Genomic DNA, 14,581 nt, shown 5'->3' with positions numbered 1-14,581 from the left:
GGGCTCCGCCCGCGAGCGCCCCAGGGGACCGGCGTTCCCCGCCCCTCCCCTCTCCTCCGCGCGCGCGCGCGCCCTCGCCCCTCCCCTCTGCAGGCGCGCGCCCTCTCTTTCTCCCCCTCCCCTCCGCTGGCGCGCACGCCCTCTTTCTCCCCTTCCTCTTCCCTCCCCTCCCTGCCCTCCGCCTGCGCGCGCCCTCCTCCCCGCGGCCAGGCTAGAGCCGGGCTCTGTCTTTTACTAGCTCCCTCGGCCGCGGTCGGCGGCGGTTGCTGCCCCACGTTAGGGGAGGCACTTCCGGTGTGTGACTGGGTGGCCGGATGACGTGGCTGAGTCAGAGGAAGAAGCTGAGGCGAAGGCAGCGGCGGCGGCGGAGCGGACTCGGCGGGGCGGGGGCTACGCTTGGCCGCGGGCGGTGACGGCTACGGCGACGGCAACGGCGGGTTCGGTTCGGGCAGCGCCAAGGCGGCAGGGGCAGCGGCTGGGCCCCGGCCCTGTTCGTCCGTGTGCGCGCGCCCCTTGGATGTGAATCGGCGGCGGCGGCGGCGGCGGCGGCGGCAGCGGAGGAGCCTCGGGAGGAGGGCCGGCCGGCGCCGGGCGGGGGGAGTGCGCACCATGGAGCCGCGGCTGGGGGTCGCCCGCGCGGCGGCGGCGGCGCTGTTGCTGCTGCTGCTGCCGCCCCGGGGCCGGGCGGACGAGCACGACCACACGGTGAGGCGCCGCGCGGCCTCGGCCTCGCTCCCCGGAGGCCTCGGGCGGGCCTGGCTCGGACGGAGCTGCGAGCTCGGTGCAGGGAGCGCGGGGCCCAGCACTGGGGACCTGGGGCACTTTGGTCCTCGTTCGGGCGTGAGCGTTGGGAGGCGGTCCCCGGGCTCGGGTCCGTCCCGGAGCCCGCAGTCCTGTTGCCGTGGCTGCTGGGCGATACGACACAATGGGATTAAACCCTGGATCCTGGGGAGGGCGGAAAGCGCTGAGCACTGGTGGTAGCCTCCAGGCCCCGAGAGGCTCTCGTCCCACCCCGGCCTCCAGGAGTGGGACGGGACTCCCGGGCTGGGTCAGTAAACGGGGTCATTCCACGTGTGCACGCCTCCACTTCCACGCAGGCCCGTGCCGGCCGCTCCACCAACTTTTCTTCCCCCTCGGGCCCCCGCCCCCTGTTCTGTATCCGAAGGGCCCTGCCGCTCGAGCGCCTTGTCGGGTTTTCATCCCGAAGTAGGCGAGGCCTGGCTGGGGACAGAATTTACTTTTGCCTCCAATTAATTGGCAAGTTGTCTTAAGTTAACCCTTTAGAACCAAAGCAACTTCCTGGCTCTGAGCTCGATACGACTCGTGGTTTTCCCAATGCTGGGATGTTCCTGGCAGGATCTGAAAGCTTTGGCTTACGCGCTGAACCTTAGCCTTTTGCCTTTAACCACACCAGCCTTATAACTTGGCGCAGGCTCCTCTCAGGACCCTCAGTGATTGTTGTGTATTAAGAGATGTAGAATTAAATTCTTCCACGACTGAGTGTCGTAGGATGGACAGGTTACTTCCCATATCCCTGGTCCTCAGGTTTCTTAATTGTAGGAGGAGAGTTGGACTAGATAGGGGAAGTTTTGGGCAGTTGTAATGATCAGTCATGTTGGAATTCTTAAATTTCAGTTCTGTAGTTACTGATAACTGAAAAAAAAATACACATGTATGATCCTGTGATTCTCTTTATATATTTAATGGGAATTAAGTGAAAATTTAACTTTATTATCTAGGTATTAGGCTAGCTCCTAGGTTTGACAGCTTCTCTGGCTTCACAAATGCCAAACAGTGTATGTAAACTGTTATATTTGGTAAATGCCAAATGATCATCACATCAGGATACTTAATAGACTTTCAGATTTAAAGAGAAAGACATACCGTATTTTATGTTTTCATATGTCAATCTTGAAAATAAAAAAAAAATTCATTTATTTTGTTTGGAGGCAGTGTTTTGTAGTAGAAAGTACACTGGATTTGGAGTTAGATGACCTGGTTTCAATTTCAGGTCCTTCTACTTAGTAAAAGTATAGAACCTTGGCAAATCATATGGGAATGTGATGGACTTTAGGCCTAAGTTTCCTCATTTCTATAAAGTGAAGGGATTGGGAATAGATGATTTTTAAAGTAACTTCTAACTGTAAACATGATCTAACTTTGAAGATATTTTATCTCCCTCCCACTCCCACCTTTTTTTTATCTGTTACTTCCTAGAGATTCTTTCCCTTAACCACAATAGAACTTCTCTGTGTAGTCATTATAGTTAAACAGAATAACAACATGCTGGCAGGACCTGACTGTATTGTCTCATTATACACCCTTATTCTGAAAGGTGGGAGGTATGCTTCCACTTTTGGTCACTCTGTTGATCATAGTTGTGGAGCTTTTAAATGTTACTTAACATAGTTGTGGGCTTCATATAAATTCTTGGTTCTATTAATTTGCTCTCCAATAGATCATGTACTTTTTTCTTATGCCCTCTAACGTCTTCATATTTGCTATCTTTTATTGGTTTAATAATCTTTTAAATTCTTATGACATAGTTTGTTTAGCCATTCAGTCAATCAGCAACAATATAAATGTTAAAGTGCTGGGCATACAAAGAATGGCAAAAGTCCCTATCCTCAAGAAACTCACATTCTAATGGGGAGACCACTGTGTACCTCCAAGACAGTCTCTGAAGGAAGGTGCTGGGAGGGATGAAGGACTAGGAATGGCCTTCTCTGGGAAGGATTTGAGCTATCTTAAAGGAAGCAGGGGAATGTAGGAGAGGTAGAAATTTGGAAGGAGGATCTAGATACTAAAGACATAGGGGTACAGCTAGTGCAAATTTACAGAGTTGAGATGGAATGTCCTGAAGGAGTAACAAGGACAGTATGATTAGATCTTAGAGTGTGTAGAGAATATATAGTGTAAGAAGACAGGTAGGAAAGGGCCAGGTTGTGAAGAACTTTTAAGTGTCAAAAGGAGAATTTTGTACTTGATCCTAGAGACAGTAGGGAGCCATTGGAATTTAATAAGTTGTGGGTGACAGTCAGACCTGCCCTTTAGGAAAACTACATTGGTAGTTGAGTGAAGGGTGGGTTGGAACTCCCTTGGGGAAAGACTGGAGCAACCTGGGGAGACCAATTAGAAGACTATAGTAATAATCCAATGGAGAGGTGATAACGGGCCTGAACTAGGATGGTAGTTAGGAGAGTAGAGAGAAGGGATGTTATAATATCCTATATATAATATCCAATAGGAGATATATTATGAAGGTAGGAAACAATAAAATTTGATAGTACATTAGGTATTAGGGACTACTGTGATCATAGAACCTCTTTTTTAGTCACTTTTCATTCATTATCTCCCTCAGCATCAGTCCCAGTCAGTGAGTAGGGACTTTCATTCTAGTTCTTTGTTACTAGTTAAATGTTGCTATATATAATCCTTCACCTCTGCATTTGACCTTGGGGGTAGGGTGGGGGTATATTTACTGTATATCTCAAGTTAATAGGTCTAATGTACACTTGGTGATTTTTCTAGTATGTTTCCAAATTGTTTTCAGGACCAGTTCACAGTGTGCATGTATGATTCTATTTTTTGTGTATAAATGTTAAATTTCATGTTAGAATTTTCATGTCTCTTTCCTAAATAATTGTAAAAGAGAGCTACTTTTAGTGACCATTTAGAACTTTCTGTGTGATTAATTTGCTTTTAATTTTTATTGGATGCTCTACTGATTGAAAGGACATTTGCTAACTTTATTCTTTGAATATTTTATAGAAGCCACTACTACATATAGTAGTTAAAAAATGTTTATTAAACACTTTGTGCTAGTAAAAATACTTTCCTAAAGTATTGAATATTAAGTTAAGATTAGGTCCTTGATCTCTAGGGGATCTGATGGGGAAGCATGACAGATCTACATTTAAGTAATTTGTAGGCTCATGATCTTCGAACCTGAAGAGACCTTAGCTTGAGTCCAAATCCTTTGTTTACAGGTGAACAGACTAAGGCTGAGAAAGGTTGTCATTTGCCTGGTATCACACATTTGGCTTGTGGTGAAAGTCAAACTCAGGTGTTGGCTAAAAGGCCAGTCCTCTACAACACCTTGCTGTCTCTTACAAATTATAATGAGATAATTGCAAAAGAGAAGTCTAAACAAATTGTTCTTAGAGGTTCTTGGAGTGAGGAAAATCACTATGAATGTTAGGTATTCTGATATCATTGATTCAGTGGTATCAAACATGTACGAATATTTATGAAGATGGTTCTGATTTATAGTTTATGATTTGCATTTCTATACATAGGAAAAATTTTGACTTTTACATTTAGTGAAGAAATGTTTTGAAGATGTTTAAAAGTCTTAGAAATAATAATCATAAACAATTAAAGAAAAACATTAAAATGGAGTTTAATTTCAGGAATATTCTTTCCAGAAATTTGCAGTATTTGAGAGTCATATTTTAGATATGAATAGATAACAAAGATCTTAACAATTGCTGTAACTCATAGAAAGTGATTTTTTAACGAGTTGCATGTGCATGTCAATCCACTTACCTACACTGAATTGTACGGAGTTATCTCTTATTACAAAGTATTAAGTAACTATAAGGTATAACTTTAAAATTTAAGGAAATGTCTTCTGAAACTTTCCTTTTGCCAAATCTCGTACCATTATAGAATAATTGAAAATGTGTATTTATTTCAGGAATATAATGATGAACAGATGAAGAGACAGAGAGGGCATTGAGATAAGTCAGTTGAAGTTTTTTCCATCATAGGAGAGACCTGTGAATTTTTGAAGCCTTAGAAGAAAGGGAGTGAATGGAGAGGATGTAGTAAGAATGAAAGTTAAGAGACAGGTTTTATGGGCCCAGTATGTGTTAGCTTATGAATTACTTCTCAACTGAATTTACAATTGATGGTAGTTCTTAATAGGTCAAGTCAACCAACTTTGATGTGAAGGATGTTTTCCAGTAATAAAACTTAAGATAAAAGTAAAATTAAGTGAAGCCTTGAATTTTTATCATTCTTTAGGATGATAAAAAAGTTCCAGAAATGTTTAAGATAACTCACATTTTGACTGTCAGCCACAAATTTGAGTAGAATTGCATGAGTTGGTTATATATTTGGCATTAGTTCCATAGAATGCAAATGCTATCTTGTCTTAAAAGTTTTAGATGGACTGGATGGACTATTCTCACCCAGCAGGACGTTTCTTATATTCTCTTTATATTCTCAAGTATATAAATCTTTTAAGATGTCCTTAGATCATAGATTCTGTTTATCAACTTAATAAAATTGTTTTGATAACTGTATTTCAGTATAATTGGTTTCTTTTGTAATCCTATGTATTTTATGCACTAAAAACATTCTGAGGAGACACAGGCTTCAGCAGACTATCAAAGGGGGGTATATGATGCAAAAAATGTTAAGAACTGCTTTAGGTGAAAATGTGGCTACAGTGGCTTCAGAACTTCCGTGGAAAATTCCCAGATTATTTTGAAAAATATGGTGAAAATAGATCACTAGCAGAGTGTACCTTAAGCAAGTCATTTATTTCACTTTCTAACCCCCCCCCCCCGCCCCCCTTTTTTTTTTTTTTTTTGGCTATTTGGAAGGGGGTAATGCAGGGCAGTTGGGGTTAAGCGAGTTGCCCAAGGTTACACTGCTAGTGTTAAGTGTCTGAGTTCGGATTTGAACTCAGGTCCTCCTGACTCCAGGACTGGTGCTCTATACACTGAGCCACCTAGCTGCCCTCTAAAATTTATAATCCAAAGGATGATAGTATTGGTCTTTCCCATTCTAAACAGTTTATGATCTTATGAGGTCATTCAGCTGTATTTTATATTATGTATGTTTTATATCAGCCAAGTGGCAGTGTGGTTAGAGGGGCTGGAACACTTGAATTAAAATTTGGCCTCAGACTCTGTCAGCCAGTAAACATTTATTGAGTGTCTCCTGTGTGCTGAGCATTAGGAATCCAGACACAAAAAGAAAAGCAATACCTGCTTCAAGCAGGTTACAGTCCTAACAGGAAGACAAAACACAAAAAGAAGCTGAAAAGGCCAGAGAGGAGTGGGAAGTGGACGCAAGCCAGGGCATGGTGGAGAAGTCAGAGAAGTCTCACACTTGTAGTGCAGCTGGGACTGGAGTTATCCCATCCTCCAGTCAGAGAGGCAATGAGAGGGTAGCGCTGTGATGAGGTGGAATACTGGAGGATGAGTTTATCCCAATACTGAGGTTCCTGGGGCATAGTCAGTCAGAAGCAAGTCCCAAGCTAGTGCAGCCAGGTGAAAATGGGGAGATTCTGGGTACATCACTTAGCTACTATCTGTCTCGGTTTCTTCAACTGTAAAATGGGGATAATAGCACCTTCCTCTCAGGGTTGTTGTGGGGATAAGATGAGATAATATTTGTAAAATGCTTTGTAAACTTTAAAGTGCTACATTCATGCTAGTATCATCCTTCTTTTCCTCCTGTTCCTGTTCCTTATCTTCATGGTGTAGATGGGAGATAAGAGCCACAGGTTCTTAACCTGAGAACTTGCTTTAAACATTTTTATTATTGTATTTCATTTTAATTAGTTTCTTTGTAAGACTAAATTTTTTATTTTATGCTTTCAAAAGCATTCTGAGAAGGGTTGTATACATAGGCTTCATCAGACAAAGGGGTGTCCATGATATTAAAAAGGGTTAAGAACCCTTTAGACATCTGTAATATTTTTGGACATTATCACATTTTAAATACACTTTCAGAACTTTTATATAAGGGAAAGCTGGTGCAGCTTTTTGTAAAGATTTCTTTTGTAAAGGAAATTAATATTCTCTAATTTTAGGAGTTTTTGATACTTAATTTTCTTAATGTGAAACTTGATTTTAGTTTTAAAATTATCACTATTTAGAACCACACTTCTGAGGAGCACCAGTTTGTGGGTGTGTATTTAGATTTCCATATACATATACATATAGAGTGAGAATCATAGAATACTAGATCTGGCAAGAATTTTGGAGATTACTTAGTTAAGCACCCCTCCACCTCTCCCCCTCCTTTTTTTCATTTTTACTGATGAAGAAACTGAAATCAGCAATGAGTCAGTCAGGACTAAGACTACTAGTCTTCCCCCCACCATTCTGTGCGTTTTAAATAATTATCATCAGAATGCTTATCCAGAAAGATCTCAGCGTTAAAAACCAACAAACAAAAGAACAGAATTACTAAGGACACATATTTAAGCCTCCTGTTGCTTAATTTAAGGTATGTATGTCTTTTGTCAGCTAAAGTAAGTTTCTCAAGGTCAGGGACTGAAAAATTTTCTTTTGTGCCTGTTACATTACCTAGCATAGTGCTAAACAAAATGAATCTTCAATGAATGTTTATTAAAATAAATTGATTGGTTGGCAGGGAAAAGAGTACCCAAAAGGGAAATTATTTTATGGTAGTATGCAGAACACTGGCTTAGCAGTCTTGGAGCTCTACCCAGATACAGATTCAGTTAGAATTCTAATCCTCATCTTGTGAGATTGTATATACTCTTTCTCCCTGTTCTCTTTGTGTCCTTGGCATCCTGGGAACCTTTAATGTCAGAAGACCCACTCAGTACTCAATATAGACTGTACTCAGCTCTTCCCATAAAAACATATTACACCAGTAGATAATTTTCAGAAATGGCATTGCTGCTTTGTTGTGGCTTTTGCCTTCATATCTTTTCTAGGAGCTCTTGAAAACATTTTAGAAAGAAAGCAAAAATTAATTTCCAAGAAGATCAGCATCATCTGTGCTTTATTTTATACATAGGTGTAGCAAGGAGTCTTTTAATTTTGTTTTTACCTCTACTATTTTTGTAGATTGATATAAACTAGGAAGTGGTATAATTTTTAGGTGTGTTCGCTTGAGACTGGGGTTTACAAATAGTTTGGACTGGAAAGTTATCTGACAGTATCCAAAACAAACTTTAAATTTTTTTTCTGAGTTGAAATTGTGATATATTTACATAAGAGATAATAAAAATTACTGAAATTAGGATTTCTAAAGCTTTCATAAATGGATTGTGCCTATTTGCAATATTATATGTTATAAAATATCCATCCCTCTTTTGCCATGATAGTAAAAACTAATAAAAACTTGACTACTCATAACTCAAGCCTTCATTGACCTAATAATTGTTGGATTCCTACTTATTTTATTTCAGAATTTACAAGGGTACTATAGTAAAGTTTTCTCCATGAATGTGTTCTTCTCAAGATCATTAATTTAGGAAGAAAAAAGTTTTCTTAGATGCAGCAGCACAATATATACACTATTTTAGACAAGCAAGGGACTAACATCCATGACCTTGAGAACAATACTGCTTCCTTTTCAGAATAAAACTCCAGTTCCGTCAGGTGAATTTTTTTTTCCTTTGTATTTTATCTTGGGGTCAGTTTTATAGCTAAAAAATGGCAAAGTTTCTGTCACTTTATAAGCTCTGTTTTTATTTTTTCTTATATTCACTTCCTGGACTTAGAATTTTATGTGGTTATTACAACTGACTGGTAGTTAAATGTAAATGACTTCAATTCCAGGTTTCAGATTATGTTAGACAAATTAATGCTTATTTTTATACATTTTTAAAAGTTTATCATTCTACATATCAAATTTATGTAGACACACATTTGGATCAATATATTATTGTGACTAGTATCTTTGACCTTGGATGCACATTGCAAAAAAACTTACTTTTAGAAATGAAATTAACTGTCAGAGTCTTTATTAATAGGACTTCCAAGGATCAAAATTTAACCCTATTTCGCTTTTCTTAATCTCTTCCCATAAGGCCAATCACTTATTATTATAAAATAAAGAAGTTGGACTAGATTAGAGGTTCTTAACCCATGGGGCTTATCCATGGGATTTGTGGATAGATTTCAGTGGATCTGTGAACTTGGATGGCAAAGACATTTTCACTAATCTCTAACTAAAATTTAGCTTTTCCACTAGTTACTTAAAATCATTCTGAGGAGTTCATACCTCCAAAAAAGTTAAAGACTCCTGAATTAGATGATTCCTAAAAGTCCCTACTAGCTCTAAAATTCTGTGATTCTAATATAGCTACGAATTTATATTTTTCAGGTTTGTTTTAGTTTCTACTGAATCTTTACGTTTAAATATTTCATAAGATGTCTTTTCATCCTAATCCACAAATATTTAACACTTGTATACTTGGCGTTTTAGATAACCTAAATAAATAGTCCTAATAAATAAAATAGTCCTAATTCATTAGGACCATTCATGTTATAGTCCTAATTCATTCAACAAATACTGAGTTCCTACCAAGTGCAGAGTGGTAAGGAGGCACAAAAATGTATGAGAAGAGACAGTTGTTGCCTTTAAGTAGCATACATACCTATTTAGGGAAGAAAATAGATATTTGATATTTTCATCATTGAAATACATGTTTTTTAACCTCTAAGTATAACAGTTCCTTTGGAGGGAGAGGTTCAGGTGCAGGTGGGTCAGACACTTGGGAAGATCTGATTAATTTAAAATCAGCTTAGTTAGAAAAGGGGTTAGAAGCCAGCAGAATGAATCATTGGAAGCCAATACTGGATAAACTTGGAAAGAGAAAAAAAAGAACCTATAGAAATACATTCAGGTACAACAGCAAATTATCTCTGGGTCATAGTGAATGAAGAACCTAAATGTGAATCAGTAACACAGTGATAAATATTAAAAGAAAAAAGGTCATCGCAGTACAGATATACTATATAGGAGAATATGGAGAAACTGTGGAGTAGTAGTTTAAATTGTAACCAATATTTCATATAGTGCTTTAAGATTTGCACAGCATTTCAAATATATTATCTTAGTAGATTCTTACATTTTGAGGTAGATGACATCTTAATTTACAGATGAGGATGTTGAGGGCCAAAAGGTTAAGTGATTTACCTCTGGTAAATCAACTATTTAATATCAAGAAGACTTTGTCCCTAAGTCATTACAGGTTAAGACCGCTAGGTTGTTCTTTCCATTAAATCTTGTTTCTTTGAAAATCTATAATTTATTATAAGCTACGAAAAAGTAGAAAATTTTATAAAAATGATTGAATTAGTTAACATGTAAGTGCTTTGTAAACCTTAAAGTGCAGTGTAAATGTTAGTTATTATTAATTACTAAGTTCAGATCAGTAATTTCATTGGTGTATTTTACTCCCAGTGTGGAAACTCCCTCTACTAATAATGAAACAATAGCAGCTGCTTTAGACTCTTCAGAGAGTTGCTTGGAGCAGAAAGCTCAAGTGAGTTTCTCCAGGAACACAGTATGTCCTAGGTGGTACTTGAACATGAAAGAGGTCTCAGGACTGCTTTACACTATTAAAAATTAAGGACCCTTAATTTGAAACTTTGAAACTTTGGTGTATATGGGTAATATTTATTGTAATTTATCATGTTAGAAATTAGAACTTGTGTTATAAAAAGTTTTGATGCTGCTTCTTATTTAAAAGGTTCTTTTTTTTTTCCTCTTAGGAAGGCAATTGGGGTTAAGTGACTTGCCCAAGGTCACACGGCTAGGTTTTTTTTTTTTTTGTTTTTGTTTTTGTTTTTGTTTTGTTTTATGTGTCTGAGGTGAGATTTGAACTCAGGTCCTCCTGACTCCAGGGCCGGTACTCTATTCACTCTGCCACCTAGCCGCCCTTAAGAGGTTCTTATATTTCCTTTAAATAACCAACATTTCAGAGAATGGAGCCCTCTGCTTAATTTATTTTTTTTTAACCTTTGTTCAAAATCTTTCTAGGTGGCGCAGTGGATAGAGCACTGGCCCTGGAGTCAGGAGGACCTGAGTTCAAATTTGGCCTCAGACACTTGTTAACACTTACTAGCCATGTGACCTTGGGCAAGTCAACCCCAAATTGCCCTGCTTTCCCCCTCCAAAAAGAAAATCTTTCTAAAATCCGTTTGTCTGTTTTCTTGTCTTACTGTATTGAATATTTCTTTGAAATTCCTTCAATGACTCTGATTCATAATCTGAACATGAATTCTTAGTAATCTTTGTAGATGGAAGGTATGTCTGTATTAGTACTGATGCTGAGACATGTCCTTGAAGTTGTATCTGTGTGTTTTTACTAAATATCTCAAATTCTTGTGATTTGCTTGTTTTCCTAAAACTATAATGCAGCTAATTTGGATTTGGGTTAATTTGAGTTTCTGTATGGGAATTTTGTCTTAATAAAATTTTAAAAATAGTATTCTCTCTTTAATAGTGTTTAGCTGAATTTCATTGAAAAGTCAGTTTTCATGTTTATAAAAATCTACAAGGTTCAAAGACAAAATATGAAATACAGTTTAACAAGTTAAATAGTTGTTATTGAGTCCCTACTATGTGCAAGACACTAATAGATGCTGAGGGGGATGGGAAGATAAATGACAGGGCCCATGTCTCAAAGAGATGAGGATTTTTTTTCCTTGAGCCTCTTGAATTGGTTATAACATCAACAATTTTACGTTCATCATTAGTTACTTTATGGAGTGAGTAAAATGAATTTATAAAAGATACAGAAGACCAAACTTTCTGCAACTATGATACTTCCTCCTTAGAATAAATGGGATAAATGTGTACGTACTATGTATGTGTGCATATAACCATTAGGATTGACTTTGTCATAAATGTAAAGGATGCTATGCATCATCTTATACTTTACTAAATTTGGTAACACTTTTTTTGGATCACTCCTTAAAAAATTTTTTTTTAGTAAGAAGCAGCATATAGTGTGGAGCATGAACTGGATTGGCATTCGGGAGACCCTGCCTTGCTACTGACTAGTTGTGTAACTTTGAGAAAGTCACTTGGTTTGTTTTCTGCAAAATGATTGGTAGCTGGGGTAGATAATTGCCAAGGTCCGTTCTAGCTCTAATGTCCTTTGAACTGTTTCCCCAACTGGATTATAAAGGACTATGTCTTGTACTGTTTTGTATTCCTGGTGACTTATAATGTCCCATATGCAATATGGTTTTACCTAAATATTTGTTGACACACTTCCAGTTATAGTGAATATTCAGGTATTGGACTAGGGTGGTAGGGATAGGATTAGTGCAGCCTTGAGGAAGTTAGAGCTTACCTGCCTTTCTGTTTGTCATCTCTAAAGTGAGGGGGTTGGACTTGGTCATCTCCAGGTTTCCTTGTAGCTTTAAATTTGTGATCTTATTATCATTAGATACAAGAAAAAAGAATCGACAGAATTTACTTATTGAGTGTATTGTAGTGGATAGAGTCCTGTGTTTGGAGTCAGGAAACTTGGGTTCAAATCCTGGGACTGTACTTTAGTGAATTTGTGGTTCTGAGCAAATGCTCTCTGAGCATTAGTTTCCTCATTTGTAATATAATAATACTTATACTTCCTATTGAAGATTGTTGTGAGGACATTACCTTTTTTATTTTTGGTAAACTTTTTAAAGATTATGCAAATGTGAACTATATATAGAATGAAAGAAAGAGGTTAGTTGAAGATGACTACAATATTAAGCCTGGGTGAATGGAAGAATTGTATCATAGAAATAAATAGGATAATTGGAAGAGAAGATTTTGACTAGGTAAATAAGTTTTTCTTGTGACAAATTGATTTGAAATGTCTAGTAATAAACTGGATATAAAGGCCTGAAAACTTAGATGACATACCAGGATTGGAGATAGAGATTAAGGCGGCTTCATCAACGTGGTGGCAATTGTGGAACAGCTGTCTCAGGGAGACAATACAGAGGGAAGTAGAGTTGAGCATTGTCTTGTGCATTGATCAAATCAGAAGAGAAGCCAATTGTGTTAACAGAGTAGTGTCAAGTATGCAGTAGTATGATCATTTCCTCTAAGATATGTCTATAAATGTCACTGTATATTGGATATTAATATAAAGTAAATTCTGTGTTTAGATGGAAAATAATTGAGGTAGTATTTTTAGGAGTGGGAAGGTTTTGTGGGAAATAGTATTTAGAGCTAGAAGGGACCTTAGAAGTTATCTACCTCATTGATAGGAAAACTGAGGCCCAGTGAAGTGATGACTTGCTTAAGTAAGTAACTATCTTGCAGAGTAAGTAACCTGCAACTGAGTTTGTATCCAGGACTCCACATCCGTGTTTTTGTTGTTAAGCTGCATTTTTGTTCATGAATTATGTACTAAAATTTACTCTACTCATAAAATTAGAGAATATTAGATTTGGAAGGGACCCTTAGAGATAATCTGATCTAAAGGCAGTTTACAGATGAGAGCCACAGTCATACACCTAGATTAGGGGCTAGTCTGAAACTAGGGACTGATATCCTGATGGAAGTCAGTTTTAGTGAATTATGCCTTCCTTCCAGTATACTTTGTGAATTGCCTGAATTTAGTGCATTTGCAATTCAGTCTGCTTTATTTTTAAACTAAATTTTTATTGTCATCCTTTATTTTTATATAACCTGTATTTCCTATTGAATCCTTCTCACCTTCCCCTCCTAGAGAGCTAAATTGAGGAAACTCAGTCTTTTAGAGTTTATATGATTTACCTTTGGTCATATAATAAGTATTGGAGTTGGGAGTAAATCTTTTAATAAAGGCTGATCAGGGGAAGACATTTCTGGGGAAGATTAACTCTGGCTAGATGTAGAAGCTAAAGATGAAATTCCTTATTTTTTAAATTGTTAATATCATGTTTATTGGTGAAGGATATTTAGTAACTAAAATTAGGTTTTTGGACTGTCTTTCAATCTTGTTTCTCTTTTCCCTGTCCTATGTAAAATTCATATTTAAAGCATTTATGGAGCTCTTTAAGGAAATTTCTTTCAAAGCAATTCAGTATCTTCTCTGTACCTTAGAATCTTAGTCTAAAAGGTTAAATGATTTGCCCTGGGTCACACATCTAGGAGACTGTTGTTGAACACACCCTGTTCTTCCTGGCTTTGCCTTTGGCTCTGTTCTATACCACACTGTAAAATTGACCAATTTATTGAGAAAAGATTTCATTTACTTTAACAAATAGAATTTTTTTTGCCATTGAGAACTATTAATTATTTTTGTACTTCACAACCTCCTTACATTATTGTTATTTCTTTTTGTGATTGTGAGGATTTGGTTCTGTAAATTGCTTCCCCCCCACCTTTTTTTTTTGCTTCTATAGCAGGAACTGTTAAAGTGACCAATATACTGGAGTGGAAGGTAGCTTTAAATGTTCTTTCCAGTATACTGTGATTCTGCTTTAAGCAGAAAGTATTCTACAGAGAATAATAATTGATTAGAAAATTGATATTAAAGGTAATATGTAAAGATACTATATAGTGTATCAGTGAATGTAAAGAGTCAAGTATAGATCCCTGGGAAGTAATCAGAGGTAGAGAATAAGTTTGGGATTAGGTATAGCATCTGGCAAAATAAAAACTAATAATGAAGGAATGCCTGGAAAAGGTATGAGAACTAGAATAGAAAAAAATAGCTTGGAGCAGGAATAATGGACAAGTGGACTGAGTTATCAATAGGCATGATTTAAATAAGGTACTTTCTGCTTTATTCCTGTGGTGTTTGTACCAATATTGAAGTCCTCAGAATCTTAGTGTAGGGGAGAGGCATGTAGTTTTAATGGCTGCCTCT

The 14,581-nt window shown here is 38.0% G+C and overlaps 1 protein-coding gene across 1 annotated transcript in view; it reads left to right on the top strand.

Moving 5' to 3' along the window:
• Positions 1 to 553: 553 nt before the first annotated feature.
• The window catches only part of TM9SF3 (transmembrane 9 superfamily member 3), a 77,611-nt gene continuing 63,583 nt past the window's right edge, over positions 554 to 14,581 (top strand). The window contains exon 1 of the mRNA XM_069067078.1: positions 554 to 705. Coding sequence (XP_068923179.1) covers positions 610 to 705 — 96 coding nt within the window. The 5' untranslated portion in view covers positions 554 to 609. The remainder of the gene's footprint in view (positions 706 to 14,581) is intronic.

The sequence above is a fragment of the Petaurus breviceps genome, unplaced genomic scaffold, assembly GCF_028583685.1.
Source record: "Petaurus breviceps papuanus isolate PSGF00001 unplaced genomic scaffold, PetGlider_PUasm1.0 90740, whole genome shotgun sequence".
In the NCBI taxonomy this organism is placed as follows: Eukaryota; Metazoa; Chordata; class Mammalia; order Diprotodontia; family Petauridae; genus Petaurus; species Petaurus breviceps.
This window is presented reverse-complemented; position numbering and strand designations above follow the sequence as displayed.